Source organism: Ranitomeya variabilis, chromosome 4 (genome assembly GCF_051348905.1).
Source record: "Ranitomeya variabilis isolate aRanVar5 chromosome 4, aRanVar5.hap1, whole genome shotgun sequence".
Taxonomy (NCBI): Eukaryota; Metazoa; Chordata; class Amphibia; order Anura; family Dendrobatidae; genus Ranitomeya; species Ranitomeya variabilis.
The window spans coordinates 376138219-376156585 of NC_135235.1; the positions used below are offsets into that span (position 1 = coordinate 376138219).

Consider the following 18367-nt stretch of genomic DNA (forward strand, 5'->3'; position numbering starts at 1 on the left):
TTTCTGGAATTGACAGTGGAGCAAATTCACAGCCCGGCTGACTATTACTGACTTCAGCACGTGCGCAGACTTCACAAACAGATACAAAATCTTTATCATTATGCATGGATAGCCACCAAAAAGTCTAGCAGTGGCTTTTCGTGTGGCAGTAACCCCAGGATGACCATTCAAGAGGGAATCGTGAAGTTCCTAGAACACACGCAATTTTAGGTACACAGGCACAAATAATTTGGATCCTGGAGTAGTGAAAGGAGCTAACGACTGGAAGACTTCGAATTCCAAGACTACCATAGAAAGTCCTTAGTTACTTATCAGTAATAGGATTTTTTTCGAAACCTATGACAGTACCACGAGAAAGGGGATCCGCCCACCAAGGACCGGAAACCTAAAGGCTAAAAATGACGTCACCATTCTTCCACATTAGTTGATTACAGAGCATGAGAGGGCCTCCAATGTTTAAGAACAGTATAACCAAAGCCACATAACACCTATAAGTGTGAAACTATAAGAACTTTTAAAAAAGGCAGTGCTTACCCACATGTGATGGGAGGGTTCTGTCATGGGTTCCAAAATCCCTTTGCTTGTAAGTAACTAAAGGACTTTATTCAATAACTCACAACAGCACCACAAGAGAAATAGAGTTGGAAACAAATTATAATCTAGAGAGGGACTAAAGCCTGAAGTATTCTTCTTCCAAAGGTGAGATCAGCAGAAACATCTCGAATCTATAGTGTCTATAGAACATAGAGAGGACCAGGTAGCAGCCTTGCAGATCTCCATGAGACATCCGCAGTCTCCGCCCACGAGGTTGCCAAGAAAATTTGTCATAAACAAAAGGAACAGACAGAGGTGTAGTCGGGTAGCGTTCTGATGTTAAACAGACGGATTGTCAGAATGAGGTCAAAGATCAGGCAACAAAAGATCTAGAAACAGAAGGTAAGGAACAGAGAGGTCTTGGAATAACAGCCCAGTTAAGTAGCTTAGCAATCACCTGTGATAATGAACACCTGGAGACAGCCAGTGGCTCCCAGTCTCAGATTGGACAGCCACACTGTCAATCAATACACTGACAGCTAAGCAAAGCACGCCTTTGCGCCAGACACACACACACACTCACTTGTCTAAGGGGTACTTCCATCTTTCTGTCTGCAACTTCCGTCACGGGAGATCCCGCGTCGCTGATTGGTCTTGCCAGCTGCCTGTCATGGCTGCCGTGACCAATCAGCGACGGGCACAGTCCAATTAGTCCCACCCTACTCTCCTGCAGTCAGTGCCTGGCGCTCACATACTCCCCTCCATTCGCCGCAAACACGGGATTAATGCCAGCGGTAACGGACCGCCTTATGGCGTGGGTAACGCACTCCGTTACCGCTGCTATTAACCCTGTGTGTCCCCAACTCTTTACTATTGATGCTGCCTATGCGGCATCAATAGTAAAAGATCTAATGTTAAAAATAATTTAAAAAAAACAAAAAACCTGCTATTCTCACCTTCCGTCGTCGGACGATGCGCTCGCGCCTGCCGCCATCTTCCGTTCCCAGAGATGCATTGCGAAATTGCCCAGAAGACTTAGTGGTCTCGCGAGACCGCTAAGTCTTCTGGGTAATTTCGCAATGCATCCTGGGAACTGAAGATGGCGGCAGCCGCGTGCGCATCGCCAGAGCTTTGCTGGATCCCTGCGAGTGAGTATATAACTATTTTTTATTTTAATTATTTTTTTAACAGGGATATGGTGCCCACACTGCTAAATACTATGAGGGCTGTGTTATATACTGCGTGGGCTGTTATATACTACATGGCTGCTATATACTGCCTGGGCTGTGCTATATACTATGTGGGCAATGTTATATACTACATGGCTGCTATATACTGCGTGGGCTGTGCTTTTTAGTACAACTTGTAACTGTACTGATTTATTTAACTACTGTGTTAAAATGGTGTTTTTGCATTTTTCCTCAGGAGTGAAACTCGCACTATCTGCATTGGTAGATGGGAAGAACATAAATTCTGGTGGTCACAAACTGGGATTAGCTCTAGAATTGGAGGCTTAAGCTTTTCTCCCTTCCGTTTGCAACTACCAAGGGATATCCAGGAAACTCGGCCTTACCTATATATTTGTTCTTACTCATAACCAGCAAAGCTTCTATTTTGCCTTTCTCTGTTCTTCCTTACCCATTTCATAGGACATGAGCTACATTGAGGTAGAATGTCTATGCTCTCTGGATGAGCTTAATTAAATTTGCCATTACTTCCCCTCTTGGGATCCTACAGAGAAGCACTCCCTTACATGTTATTTACATGTGTGTAATTAGGCAGTACTTCTGACCATGGTTCACACAGACCTCTGAAAAGAGGAAACACAAAATGTACATGTGTATGCATGTTAGTTTTTTATGTTCCTTTTTAACATTTGATAACTCTAAGTCTGACACAAGCATCAGAGCCATAGATCAGATCTGCCAGAGACAGCATTTTTGAGTAAATCATCTTTATTTTGTGAGGGTTTTTTTTTTTTTTTTTGATATCCCGAAAAAGGAAAATAAAAACATAAGTTACGTGTAAAACTTGTGCCAGTGTCTTACTTTACAATTTCACCTGTTAGAGCATAATGTTAAAATAAATATGGTGATGCATTTATATGAATGGTAAAATGTCACGTTAATCCCTTCATCCCCTAGCCAGTTTTCACCTTGTTGACCAGGTCATTTTTTTTTTTATTTTTTATTTTTTTTTATTCTGATCAGGGCTGTCAGTAAGTAAAACCTCCAGCTCCTCAATTTTCCTGACTTCCGACTCAGACTCCAACTCCACAGCACTGCCTCACTACTAGATCAGGAACAGAACAGACATTTATAGGACATTTCCCTGACCCCACAGCACTGCCTCATTACTGAGCATAAAATTAAATTTAATACACCGCACACTGAGGGTATCATTTGAAAAAAAAATTTGAATTTATTGAAGTGCTATAAATTTATTATTCAACAGTGCAGAGTGCGACCAGAAGTCAAACTGACAACGTTTCGACTCCTCCCGAGTCTTTATCAAGTGGTCGCTGAAAAGAACAGAACATATATAAACAACTGTACAACAAGAGTATACATATAAAGAACATTGTGTTCAAAGTCGTAGCGCACAAAACCCGAAGGAGAGAAAGAACAAAACATATATATACATATATACATAACATAGCATATTACAGGTATTACATCCTGTCACTGGTGAGAAGAATCCCCCCTTGTTGTAGGTGAAAGCAGCGTTCCGCGTGGTTTGGAGGTGATCTCATAAAGTTCAAAGGACGGTAGGTACGAGAAGATACCGAAGTGAAGTTTACCTTAGTAAGGTGAATAGTGGTATAGCATAAATAGTATCCTTGTAGTATATAGAATATCTATAAAGAATAAAGAGTGTTAGTAGGGACCGTAGATGAAAAACAACCTAAATCCAAATATTGGGAAAATTTACCTTACATAATATTTTGTTAAATAATAGGCGGGTGGCCTTTCTTTGTGGTACCGCAGATATAATCTGTTAGGAATATATAGTATACGGATGTATGATAAAGCAAGACACATGGAGGGTCAAATTTAGTAATGGTGTCGGAAGTTGTACCTGTCAGAGCTGGAAAGAGTACTAAATGGTATACTAGTGGCCCAAAACAAATTGCAATAGTCCTGTTGTGCCGCAAGAAGGAACCTATTAAGCATGCACCAGATTAGGGGGGGTTAGGGGTTGTTGCCGATATAGGAGTATAATAGGCAATACTGTGGTATTACCTGGCAAAATCTGTAGATAGTGAGAGAATTAGCCTTGTAGGGAATGTTCATCGCCAGGTGGGTCTGTTGTAACGCAGGTACACTCTGTTATAGATGCACCGGGTTAAAAATGTGTATACATAGTAGAAAGATAAAAGTAGGGAGCGGTTGTACAGGATATTACCTTGCGCTGCTGTTAATATGGGGCTATTGTGAAATTTCTCTGGCAATATAGGTAAGTAGGATTAGCTACGATAGGGCTGTAGGTGGATGACCTCTGCAAAGAGATGTACAGTGCAAGTCAGAAACCCAGGTGCTATCAGGTTAAGGTAAATACGGGTAGTGCATAGGGAAAGGCATTATGAGACATTACCTCACGATGTAGCTGGTAGGAGACTCCACCTGAGAGTTCTCTGGCAGTAACAGGGAGTAAATTGTGCAGGTTGCAAAAGGGCTGAAGGTTGAGGGCCTCTGTAGGGAAATACATGACATGAACCGGAATCCTGGATGATACCAGGATCATACGCGATATGGGACAGAAGGCTGCAATTGCATTTGTGGGTCAGAGTGTTACCTGGTGGCTGGTGTATAAGCGGCGCTTTTGCGCCTTGCTGTATAGGCAGATGCTGTGTGGCGTATGATCCTGGTATCATCCAGGTCCCTCCGCGCTCAAATACAGGGCACAGGACGCCACACAGCACTGTACATCTCTTTGCAGAGGTCATCCACCTACAGCCCTATCGTAGCTAATGCTACCTACTTACCTATATTGCCAGAGAAATTTCACAATAGCCCCATATTAACAGCAGCGCAAGGTAATATCCTGTACAACCGCTCCCTACTTTTATCTTTCTACTATGTATGCACATTTTTAACCCGGTGCATCTATAACAGAGTGTACCTGCGTTACAACAGACCCACCTGGCGATGAACATTCCCTACGAGGCTAATTCTCTCACTATCTACAGATTTTGCCAGGTAATACCACATAGTATTGCCTATTATACTCCTATATCGGCAACAACCCCTAACCCCCCCTAATCTGGTGCATCCTTAATAGGTTCCTTCTTGCGGCACAACAGGACTATTGCAATTTGTTTTGGGCCACTAGTATACCATTTAGTACTCTTTCCAGCTCTGACAGGTACAACTTCCGACACCATTACTAAATTTGACCCTCCATGTGTCTTGCTTTATCATACATCCGTATCCTATATATTCCTAACAGATTATATCTGCGGTACCACAAAGAAAGGCCACCCGCCTATTATTTAACAAAATATTATGTAAGGTAAATTTTCCCAATATTTGGATTTAGGTTGTTTTTCATCTACGGTCCCTACTAACACTCTTTATTCTTTATAGATATTCTATATACTACAAGGATACTATTTATGCTATACCACTATTCACCTTGCTAAGGTAAACTTCACTTCGGTATCTTCTCGTACCTACCGTCCTTTGAACTTTATGAGATCACCTCCAAACCACGCGGAACGCTGCTTTCACCTACAACAAGGGGGGATTCTTCTCACCCGTGACAGGATGTAATACCTGTAATATGCTATGTTATGTATATATGTATATATATATGTTTTGTTCTTTCTCTCCTTCGGGTTTTGTGCGCTACGACTTTGAACACAATGTTCTTTGTATGTATACTCTTGTTGTACAGTTGTTTATATATGTTCTGTTCTTTTCAGCGACCACTTGATAAAGACTCGGGAGTAGTCGAAACGTTGTCAGTTTGACTTCTGGTCGCACTCTGCACTGTTGAATAATAAATTTATAGCACTTCAATAAATTCAAAATTTTTTTTCAAATGATACCCTCAGAGTGTGCAGAGTATTAAATTTAATTTTAGTGTATTGGGATGCTCTAGTCCTCTACACCTGCACCTCGCCTTACCTAAACCCTAGTGCACACCAATTTTTTCTTCATTACTGAGCATAGACCTAAAGTGCAGCACAGATTCATCTCAACTAAAAGCTGAGATCAGGAACAGAACAGACATTTCATAACTTTCCCAAATTCTTATGAAAAAATTTACATCACATACAATGTAATACTGTACCCGATTTATTATATTTTCAAAGTCGGTCCATTTTATACCAACTGCACCAAAATGGACTCCGACTCTACAACCCTGGTTCTGACAGTCAATTTGAGGCAATAACTCGAATGCTTCAACATATCCCAGTGAGTCTGAATTTTTTTTTTTTTCATGTTAGTGGAAAATTTTGGTCGATATGATTTGGATTTATTTATGAATAACTCAAATGTGACAAATTGTTAGTATTTTTTTATGCCCTCTTAACCCCTTAATCCCATATGACGTACTATCCTGTCAAGGTGACCTGGGACTTAATTCCCAGTGACGGGATAGTACGTCATATGCGATCGGCCGCGCTCACGGGGGGAGCGCGGCCGGGTGTCAGGTGCCTATCGCAGCTGACATCCGGCACTATGTGACAGGAGCGGTCACGGACCGCCCCCGGCACATTAACCCCCGGCACACCGCGATCAAACATGATCGCGGTGTACCGGCGGTACAGGGAAGAATCGCGCAGGGAGGGGGCTCCCTGCGTGCTTCCCTGAGACTATTGGTACAAGGCGATGTACTCACGTTGTACCGAGCGTCTCCTCCCTGCAGTCCCCGGATCCAAAATGGCTGCGGGGCTGCATCCGGGTCCTGCTGGGAGTACTTCCGGGTCCGGAGCAGGCTGCAGAGCAGCCTGCTTCCATGAAAGTATGATCGCCGATCTGACAGAGTGCTGTGCAAACTGTCAGAGCGGCGATCTGTGATGTCCCCCCCCGGGACAAAGTAAAAAAGTTTAAAAAAAAAATTCCACATGTGTAAAAAAATTAAAAAAAAAAAAAAAATCCTAAATAAAGAATAAAAAAAAATATTATTCCCATAAATACATTTCTTTATCTAAAAAAAAAAACAATAAAAGTACACATTTAGTATCGCCGCGTCCGTAATGACCCAACCTATAAAACTGTCCCACTAGTTAACCCCTTCAGTGAACACCGTAAGAAAAAAAAGCCAAAAAAGAACGCTTTATTATCATACCGCCGAACAAAAAGTGGAATAACACGCGATCAAAAAGACGGATATAAATAACCATGGTACCGCTGAAAACGTCATCTTGTCCCGCAAAAAACGAGCCGCCATACAGCGTCATCAAAGAAAAAATAAAAGTTATAGTCCTCAGAATAAAGTGATGCCAAAATTAATAATTTTTTCTATAAATTAGCTTTAATCGTATAAAAGCGCCAAAACATAAAAAAATGATATAAGTGAGATATCGCTGTAATCGTACTGACCCGAAGAATAAAACTTCTTTATCAATTTTACCAAACGTGGAACGGTATAAACGCCTCCCCAAAAGAAATTCATGAATAGCTGGTTTTTGGTCATTCTGCCTCACAAAAATCGGAATAAAAAGTGATCAAAAACTGTCACGTGTCCGAAAATGTTACCAATAAAAACGTCAACTCGTCCCGCAAAAAACAAGACCTCACATGACTCTGTGGACCAAAATATGGAAAAATGATAGCTCTCAAAATGTGGTAACGCAAAAAATATATTTTTTGCAATAAAAAGTTAGCGAAAAATAAAAAAATTTAAAAAATGTATTTCCATTTTCCCGTTAGGGCTAGGGTTAGGGTTAGAGCTAGGGTTAGGGCTAGGGTTAAGGTTGGGGCTAGGGTTGGAGCTAAAGTTAGGGTTGGGGCTAAAGTTAGGGTTAGGGTTTGGATTACATTTACAGTTGGGATTAGGGTTGGGATTAGAGTTAGGGGTGTGTCAGGGTTAGGGGTGTGGTTAGGGTTACCGTTGGGATTAGGGTTAGGGGTGTGTTTGGTTTAGGGTTTCAGGTAGAATTGGGGAATTTCCACTGTTTAGGCACATCAGGGGCTCTCCAAACGCGACATGGTGTCCGATCTGAATTCCAGCCAATTCTGCGTTGAAAAAGTAAAACAGTGCTCCTTCCCTTCCGCGCTCTCCCGTGCGCCCAAACAGGGGTTTACCCCAACATATGGGGTATCAGCGTACTCGGGACAAATTGGACAACAACTTTTGGGGTTGAAGTTCTCTTGTTATCCTTGGGAAAATAAAAATTGGGGGGGCTAAAAATCATTTTTGTGGGGGAAAAAAAGGATTTTTTATTTTCACGGCTCTGCGTTGTAAACTGTAGTGAAACACTTGGGGGATCAAAGTTCTCACAACACATCTAGATAAGTTCCTTAGGAGGTCTAGTTTCCAATATGGGGTCACTTGTGGGGGGTGTCTACTGTTTGGGTACATCAGGAGCTCTGCAAATGCAACGTGACGCCTGCAGACCAATCCATCTAAGTCTGCATTCCAAATGGCACTCCTTCCCTTCCGAGCTCTGCCATGCGCCTAAACAGTGGTTCCCCCTCACATATGGGGTATCAGCGTACTCAGGACAAATTGGACAACAACTTTTGGGGTCCAATTTATCCTGTTACCCTTGTGAAAATACAAAACTGGGGGCTAAAAAATCATTTTTCTGAAAAAAAAAAATTATTTTCACGGCTCTGCGTTATTAACTGTAGTGAAACACTTGGGGATTGAAAGCTCTCACAACACATCTAGATAAGTTCCTTAGGGGTCTACTTTCCAAAATGGTGTCACTTGTGGGGGGTTTTAATGTTTAGACACATTAGGGGCTCTCCAAACGCGACATGGTGTTCCATCTCAATTCCAGTCAATTTTGCATTGAAAAGTCAAACGGCACTCCTTCCCTTCCGAGCTCTGTCATGCACCCAAACAGTCGTTTACCCCCACATATGGGGTATCAGCGTATTCAGGACAAATTGCACAACAACTTTTAGGGTCCAATTTCTTCTCTTACCCTTGGGAAAATAAAAAATTGGGGGCAAAAGATCATTTTTGTGAAAAAATGATTTTTTATTTTTACGGCTCTGCATTATAAACTTCTGTGAAGCACTTGTTGGGTCAAAGTGCTCACCACACATCTAGATAAGTTCCTTAAGGGGTCTACTTTCCAAAATGGTGTCACTTGTGCGGGGTTTCAATGTTTAGGCACATGAGGGGTTCTCCAAACGCAACATGGCGTCCCATCTCAATTCTAGTCAATTTTGCATTGAAAAGTCAAATGGCGCTCCTTCCCTTCCGAGCTCTGCCATGCGCCCAAACAATGGTTTACACCCAGATATGGGGTATCAGCGTACTCAGGACAAATTGTACAACAACTTTTGGGGTCCATTTTCTCCTGTTACCCTTGGTAAAATAAAACAAATTGGAGCTGAAATAAATTTTGTGTGAAAAAAAGTTAAATGTTCATTTTTATTTAAACATTCCAAAAATTCCTGTGAAACACCTGAAGGGTTAATAAACTTCTTGAATGTGGTTTTGAGCACCTTGAGGGGTGCAGTTTTAGAATGGTGTCACACTTGGTTATTTTCTATCATATAGACCCCTCAAAATGACTTCAAATGAGATGTGGTCCCTAAAAAAAAAATAAAAATGGAGGTGTAAAAATGAGAGATTTCTGGTCAACTTTTAACCCTTATAACTCCCTAACAAAAAAAAATTTGGTTTCCAAAATTGTGCTGATGTAAAGTAGACATGTGGGAAATGTTACTTATTAAGTATTTTGCGTGACATATCTCTGTGATTTAAGGGCATAAAAATTCAAAGTTGGAAAATTGCGAAATTTTCAAAATTTTTGCCAAATTTCCGTTTTTTTTACAAATAAACGCAAGTTATATTGAATAAATTTTACCACTACCATGAAGTACAATATGTCACGAGAAAACAGTGTCAGAATCACCAAGATCCTTTTGAAGCGTTCCAGAGTTATAACCTCATAAAGGGACAGTGGTCAGAATTGTAAAAATTGGCCCGGTCATTAACGTGCAAACCACCCTCGGGGCTAAAGGGGTTAAACCCGATGGCTATAACACACAATAGTTAATAAATAACATTTCTCAGTCGCCCATGACCGAACTACCAGAGAGATGGAATCCGCCCTTCAGGGACAGGAAACCTACAGGATAAAAGGGCGGTACCTCTCTCCTGCCTCAGTTTTGTTTCTTGTCCCTGACAGGGGAACCCTCAGGATCGGTACCTGTATCCGGAGCCGACCAGTGGAGGTTTGACGGCGGGGAGGCCCCTGTCACCGCTGGCTCGGTGTCCGACGCCGCCGCTTCTGGGTCCGATGGGGCTGCAGAGCGAGCGGAGGGAAGCGCCGCTGCCTCCCCGGATCGGGGTAGGAGCTTTAGGGACCCGGCGTGCCTCTGCTGTGGGGCCTGGTCCGGAGCGGCGGCCTGGTGTGTGTGAGAGCACCAAGATGGCCGCCACACCGGATATAGATGCGTCTACTTCCGGGTCCCGGGGAGCGCGCATGCGCACTGGGGACCAGCGCTTCCCTGAAAAGCAGCTTGGAGGAGGGGTGATCGGCGCGCTTTTTTAAAAACCACAGCTGTGAGAGCACCTGTGGCTGCATGCAGTCCCACTATGGCGGACAGCAACCAGCAGCTCCAGCCGGCGCAGCCCTTACAGCCACCGCTGCAGCAACAGCAGCATCACCACCAGCGCAAGTCGGGCGGAAGGACCTCTGCAGGCACCCGAAGTACCCGCTCCAGGAGCCATTCTACGCCGCAGAGTAAAGCCTCCAATATGTCCAGCCAGCCGACACCTTCTACTTCGGATCTCATTCAAGATCCTGTTCCTCCTCCAGAACTGGTACTTGTAGCTGCGCAAGATGGGTGAGTGATCTTCGTGAAAGTTCACTAAATAATTAGGGTCCCCCTTTCCGTTTGTTTTTTAGGCAAGAAAAAAAACGGAAAAAACCAAACATAGAGACTGCCCCTTATGTGGAGAACCCCTGTCACAGAGCTGGGATAAAAAACTATGCGGTTCCTGTATAGGTCAAGTCCTCTGTGAAGAAACCCCCAGTTTTGCCTCTGAATTACGCTCGGTAATAAGATCAGAGGTAGAAACAGCATTCAAATCCCTTAAAGGGGAGGGGGTTAAGGAGAGAACACCTGTCTCCCTGTCTCATTCTGATCCTTCTAGCTCTGATGAGGATGTGTCAGATAAGAAAGGTTCCTCCTCCTCCTCAGACTCTGAGAGTGGAGGCCGCCACTGCTTCCCCTTAGATGAAATAGATGCCCTGGTAAAGACTGTAAGATCTACAATGGGGGTTATAGACCCACGTCCTGACAAAACGGTACAGGACATTATGTTTGGCGGCCTGGGCCAGAAAAAACGCAGAGTTTTTCCGCTTACTGAAAATGTGCAGGCCCTAATTAAAAAGGAGTGGGAGAAGCCAGAAAGGAAAAATTCATCTGTACCCTCCCTTAAAAGGAAATATCCTTTTGCGGAAGATGACTCTACAGCATGGGATAAAGCCCCTAAACTTGACGTGGCAGTCGCTAAGGCGTCAAAGAAATTTGCTCTACCCTTTGAGGACATGGGTACGCTAAAAGACCCCCTTGACAAAAGAGCCGACACCTTCCTAAAAGGGGCCTGGGAGTCAGTAGGGGGATGTTTAAGACCTGCCATAGCGGCCGCATGTACTTCCAGATCTCTAATGATTTGGTTAGACAATCTGGAGAAACAGTTAAGGGATGGAGTATCCCGACAAAAAATCATTGAATCAATTCCCATGATTAGGGGGGCGGCAGCCTTCTTGGCTGACTCTTCGGCGGACTCTATAAAACTAACTTCAAAATTGGCAGCCCTGTCCAATGCAGCTCGTAGAACGCTGTGGCTGAAAAACTGGCCAGGCGACCTACAGACAAAACAAAAACTTTGCTCAATCCCATGTGAGGGAAAATTTCTGTTTGGGGAGACCCTAGATGACATTTTACAAAAAGCAGGGGATAAAAAGAAGGGATTCCCTAACCTGGCCGCACCATATGTCAGACGGCCCTTTCGGAACAGGAAATTTTTCCGCAGACGCCCCCCTAAAGAACAGAACAGGTGGGAGGAGGGGAGAAATAGAGACAGGGGCTTCCTCTTTGGCAACTCCCCCAGAAATAAAAAAGCCCCTAAGTGACACCTCCCCCAGGGTGGGAGGGAGTCTGTCTCAATACCTTCTGGCCTGGGAAAAAATCTCTTCCAATACATGGATTTTAAACCTAATAAAAATGGGACTTCAATTAAACTTTACCACCCTTCCTCCCCAACACTATGTGGTCACTCCATTGAAACCTTCATGGCGGCAACAACAGGCCTTGGAACTAGAAATCTCGAAACTCATCTCCAAAGATGTGATCCGGGAAGTTCCGCTACCGGAAAGAGGGAAAGGTTTTTTCTCCCCACTATTTCTGATCCCAAAGCCGGACGGTTCCTTCCGCACAATAATAAATCTCCGGAGATTAAACAGCTATGTAAAACATTCAAAATGGAATCGATAAGATCTACAATAAAAAACCTGTTTCCAAATTGTTTCATGGTAGTGTTGGATCTCAGCGACGCGTACTATCACGTCCCCATCCACAAAAACTCACAGAAATACCTCAGACTAGCAGTAGTCATGGAGGGAGTAGTGAAGGAATATCAGTACAAGGCCCTCCCGTTTGGCATTTCAGTAGCACCCCGTATTTTCACCAAGGTGGTAGCAGAAATGATGGCCCATATAAGGGAGGAGGATGTTATTATAATACCTTACCTAGACGACTTCCTGATTGTCAGCGATACAGCACAACATTGTCGCCAACAGTGCACCAGAGTGATAAAAACTCTAACAGAATTAGGTTGGCTCCTAAATCTCCAGAAGTCAAAACTAGAACCGACTATGGTGCAAGAGTTTCTGGGCCTAACTCTGGACTCGGTTTTATAGGAATGTCGCCTTCCAGACCTGAAGAAACAACAAATACTAAGCATTGTGTCTGGAGCTCGCTCACATCCTCATATGACCTTAAGAGGAGCGATGTCTCTACTAGGGTCCCTTTCTGCTTGTCTCCCGGCAGTACAGTGGGCTCAGATCCACACAAGAGACCTCCAGTGGGATGTCCTGAGAAATCAGGTTACACTAAGGGGACGCCTGGAAGATCGCATGACTCTAAGTTCAGGCGCTATTCGTTCCCTACACTGGTGGCTGGATTCCAACAATCTATCAAAGGGGGTTCCGTGGGTGATAGATGTACATCAAGTAGTTACCACGGACGCCAGTCCCACGGGGTGGGGAGCTCACCTGGGAAACAGTGTTACTCAGGGGGTCTGGACAGATCAAGAATACCAGGTATCCTCAAATCAAAAAGAACTTTGTGCAGTGAACCATGCTCTGTCAGTTTTTCTTCCCAAACTACGGGGACAACATGTCCAGGTTTTCTCGGACAATCAAGTAGTGGTGGCCTACCTGAACCACCAGGGGGGGACCAGATCCCAAGCCCTGATGGAAACTACTTCCCAAATCTTTACCATAGCCGAACATCACTTCCTATCCCTCTCAGCATTACACATAAGAGGAGTAATGAACAAAAAGGCAGACTTCCTAAGCCGTACCCAGCTAAAACAGGGGGAGTGGGCTCTGAACCAAGGGGTCTTCGATCAGATCACAAAAATTTGGGGAGTTCCAGTAATAGACCTCTTCGCCACTATAGAGAACAGGAAAGTAAAACAGTTTTGTTCTCTAGATCACAGAGGGAACCCCAGAACACTGGATGCATTCTTGATTCCCTGGACTCACAGTCTGACATATGCCTTTTCCCCTCATATACTTATACCGGCAGTCCTGCGGAAGATAAGACAGGACAGGGCGAGAATCATTCTAATAGCACCCTTCTGGCCCAAAAGGGCCTGGTTTTCCTGGCTGAGAATCCTATCTATCACAGATCCCTGGGTTCTTCCGGATCTTCCGGACCTCCTATCACAGGGACCGGTGTTCCACCCTCAGTCGGCAAATCTACACCTGACAGCGTGGAACTTGAAAGGTCACTGCTAAGGGCAAGAGGATTCTCAGATAATTTAGTCTCCACACTATTAAAAAGTAGGAAGACAATAACTACTAGAATCTATGGTAAAACTTGGAAAAAGTTCCTGTCCACCTCTGGTGTAAGACTACAAGATGGGGTTCCAATAGCCAAAATATTAGAGTTCCTACAGAAAGGTTTGGATATGGGCCTCTCGGTGAGCACCTTAAAGGTGCAAGTAGCGGCCTTAGGGGCGTTATACAATCATAGTGTTGCCACTAACCCATGGGTAGCAAGGTTCATTAAAGCCGCTGCACGTTCTAGGCCAATAAAAATCAGAAGCCCTCCATCTTGGGACTTAAATTTAGTTCTTTCAGCTATGACAGAACCCCCATTCGAACCCATAGATTCGATACCGCTTAAAATCTTATCCCTTAAAATGGCCCTTCTTACAGCTCTAACATCTGCCCGTAGGATTAGTGACCTTCAGGCCCTATCTGCGAACCCTCCATTCACACAAATTATGGAAGATAGGGTAGTATTGAGGACAGACCCTGCTTATCTACCCAAAGTTGCTTCCAATTTTCATAGATCCCAGGAAATAATCCTTCCTTCCTTCTGTCCAAACCCGAAAAATCAAAAAGGAAAAATTCCACACCTTAGACGTAAGAAGGTGTCTAATACACTACCTAGAGTCCTCCCGTCAGTGTAGGAAGAAAGGCTGTCTTTTTATCTGTTTTCAGGGGCCTAGGAAAGGACTCAAAGCCTCCAAAAGCACTATAGCTCGTTGGGTCACTGATGCGATAGCCTTGGCATACTCGTCCACGGGGAACGCAGTTCCTGAAGGACTCAAGGCACACTCTACAAGGGCTATGGCGACCTCCTGGGCCGAAAGGTCGGAGGTACCAATAGATAATCTGTAAAGCGGCCACCTGGTCAACACCTTCAACCTTCTTTAGGCACTATCGATTAGACTTAGCCTCTTTGTCGGACTTAACCTTCGGAAGAAGGGTCTTGCAGGCTGTGGTCCCTCCCTAAAGCAATAATCTCTGCAATTCTCTCTGGTAGTGCTGTCATGGGCGACTGAGAAAGTCGTAGTTACTCACCGATAACGGTGTTTCTCAGAGCCCATGACAGCACCTGCTTATTCCCCCCCTTATCACGTGTGCGGTGAGCACTTTATTATACGAAGTGTGTGTTTTCATTTACACACGATGTAATCTTCATAAGTATTTTACTAAAAATATATGTGTATTTCTTGTTGTCACTAACCTGGAGGACCTCTGATGCTCTGTAAACTAAACTGAGGCAGGAGAGAGGTACCGCCCTTTTATCCTGTAGGTTTCCTGTCCCTGAAGGGCGGATTCCATCTCTCTGGTAGTGCTGTCATGGGCTCTGAGAAACACCGTTATCGGTGAGTAACTACGACTTTCCCACATGTCTAGTTTACATGATCATTTTTTAATATATATTTTTTGTTAGGAAGTTGAAAGGGTTAAAAGTTTTAGTAATTTCTAATTTTTCCAACAAAATATATACATAACTATTTTTTTTTTTTTTTTTGTATGGACCATCTGAATTGCATTTGAGGGGCCTGTATGACAGAAAATACCCCAAATTCACACCATTTTAAAAACTACCACACCTCAAAATGCTCAAAACAGATCCAAAGTGTATTAACCTTTTAGTGGCTTCACAGTAATAAATACAATGTGGAAGGAAAAAAATATAAACTTTTTCCTAAAATTATTATTATTCAACATAAGATACAAATTTTCAATTTTCAAAAAGGTAACAGGAGAAACTGCACAACAAATTGTATGGTCCATTTTCTGCGGAGTACGCAGTTACCTCATATGTAGTGGAAAAGTACTCTTTGTGGGGATGGCAGGGCTTGGGAGGGAAGGAGCACAATTTGACCCCATTTTGGAAATTACACATGTCAAGTAACTTATCTAGATGTGTAATGAGCAACTTCAAACCACAGGTGCTTCACAGAATTTTATAATGTTAAGCCATGAAAAAATATAATTTTCCTGCAAATGTTGCATTAGCCCTATTTTTTTTTCTTTCCCTTTCACAATGGTAATAGGAGAAAATGGACCCCCAAATTTGTTGTCTTACCCTCCCACCCCTCCCCTTCTCCTGAGTATGCTCATACCCCATATATAGTGGAAAACTACTATTTGGGCAATTGTAAGGGAATGAGGGCTAATTGAATTCTAGAGCACAATTTTTGGCTTAAATAGACTGCCAATGCCACATCACATTTGAAGAGCCCCCAGACATGCCAAAATAGAAACCCCTACAAGTGCTCCCATTTTGGAAACTGCACCTCTTGAAAAATTCATCTGGGAGAGTAGTGAGTATTTTTAGCACTCGGGCGATTCACAAGATAGTATAACATTTGGATTAGTATATGGAAAACTGCCACTTTCCCAGGATTTCCCTCATGACAGCACGTCAGCAGGTAGTCCTACTCATCCTCTAGGGACAGGAAACACACAAGGTTAAAAAGGGCCTCTGACGATAAAGGGTTTCTGGAGGAAAATAAAAAAATCATTCCTTTTGTAGGTCACATATCCCATATCAATCCCATAAACAGAACTACAAGGGAAAAGGGAAGACCGGAAGGTGGAGTTACCCCAAGGGAGGTAGGGGTAGATCAACCCAATTTTCTTCCGACCTATTGGGAAGACCCTGATGCCAGAAGAGGGGGGAGGGACTACAAAATTTCCTGACCCAATTGCTGGCCATCACAGACAACCAATGGAGCCTGCGAACCATAGGAAAAGGTTACCAAGTAGATTTTTCCCAACTCCCCAGTCAACAATTTCGCATCACCAAATCTCATTCCTTTTTTGCAGCAAAAATACAGTGTTGGGGGGGTGGAGGAGAGGGACATTGGGGATCTCCTAGAATCAGAGACGGTCAGCCTAGTACCTCTTTCACAAATGGGTCAGGGGCGTGGCTTGACCGGGCATGTGAGCCGTCGCAGGATAGATAAGCTCCGATAGATAAAGCCTCTAAGAGACTCCACTGGGCCCTGAACAACTTTAAAATCGGCAAAATCATCCCCCTCTGAGCTCCTGTACTCGCTTGTGTGCATTGGATCCATGGCCGGGGGAAGGGGGGCTGTGATGGGGCAGTGTGAGTCAGCTACAGGAGCAGTTAAGAGAACTCAAGATATAAATGAAACCGTTAGCACAACTATATCCGTGGTGCTTAAGTAGGGTCCCAATCTGTGAGAAGTTATAGACTTGGCACACACTATATGGATGCAGTGGAAAGATTTAATCAAGTGCAGTACATACATTAGACGTTTCTGTCACAGCGACCTTCATCCAAGTACTACAAAAAAATGCTAAAGAAACAAAACCAAAAAATATACAAATAGCATGTTAAGTCTGGCAATCACATTTAGTGGAGAAAATGCCATGTGACATCATAATAGGGCAGCTCAGTGGATAGCACTGCAGCCTTGCAGCGCTGGAGGTCCAGGGTTCTAATCCCACCTTGGACAACATCTGCAAGGAGTTTGTATGTTCTCCCTGTGTTTGCGTGAGTTTCCTCCGGGCACTCCGGTTTCCTCCCACATTCCAAAGACATACTGATAGGGAATTTAGATTGTGAGCCCCATCGAGGACAGTGATGATAATGTGTGCAAAACTGTAAAGCGCTGCTGAATGTTAGCGCTATATAAAAATAAAGATTATTATTATAATCATTATAGTTGATGTAACTGAATCAATATTGCAGAGTAGCCCAACAAAATGACACTGACATAAGGTATGCACCTACCTAAAGTACTGTACCGTGTCTTCACGCTATACAGTGGACAGTATCCACCGCTAGTCGCGTACGCCAGAGCGTGTCCCTTGCTAGTATTTGTATAGTGCAGTGAGTTGCGCGGCTGGAAAACACTGACCATAAGTGACGTATTGTGTGTTCTAGTGGCACTAGTTTGCATTCCACTGAGCCGGAAGTGGGTGGGGAAAAGGGGATGTGCATTCCAGTGATGCGCATTCCAGTGATGCGGTCTAGCGTTCCATAGGCCGGAAATACACTGTGCAGAATTATTAGGCAAGTAGTATTTTGATCACATGATCGCAAACGCACAAAAGGTTAAATACCCTCCCCTTCCTGCAGCCTCCAGTGTTTTTCCTGTCCCCTATGGGGCATGAAGAGGTCCTGCTGTAGAGCTGCCGTGGCCGGCGGTTGGAGCACGCAGCTTTACTCACTTAGCCGGGCAGCCTGAGTCGGGTTCGATGCTCTCCTCCCTGCAGCACTGCTCCCGTCTCCATTTTCATTTTTGGTCTGTCCCGCTCCTCCTGCACCCCTTCTGGGGTAAAGTGTAGCGGTGATGTGCGGCCGGGGTCCCCGGCTTCCTCCTCTCTCGTCTATCACCGGAGTCTCTACGCGCGAACCGGAAGTGACCTTCCTGAACTTCTGGTGCACTTCCTGTGCGTTCCAGCGGTCTGCTCACTCGGCTGCCATGAGGGCATAGCGGTTTCTGTTGTGAACTCTGTTTTCGGGCTCCCTCTTGTGGTCACAGGTGGTATTGTGAGAGTTTTGTTTTTGGGCTCCCCCTGGTGGCTTTGTTTGTTATCCTGAGGATCTGTGGCTGAATCAGCTGCCGGCTTACCGGCTGTCGATGTATTCAGTGCTATTCTGGTCTCCCCTGATTATCTTCGTTT

The 18367-nt window shown here is 44.1% G+C and overlaps 1 protein-coding gene across 2 annotated transcripts in view; it reads left to right on the forward strand.

Moving 5' to 3' along the window:
* VDAC2 (voltage dependent anion channel 2) overlaps window positions 1–2564 on the forward strand; it is a 48584-nt gene extending 46020 nt beyond the window's left edge. For both annotated transcript variants that reach the window (XM_077250773.1, XM_077250775.1), the window contains exon 9: window positions 1960–2564. In XM_077250773.1, the coding sequence (XP_077106888.1) occupies window positions 1960–2051 (92 nt within the window). In that variant the 3' untranslated portion in view covers window positions 2052–2564. The remainder of the gene's footprint in view (window positions 1–1959) is intronic.
* The last annotated feature ends 15803 nt before the right edge of the window (window positions 2565–18367 follow it).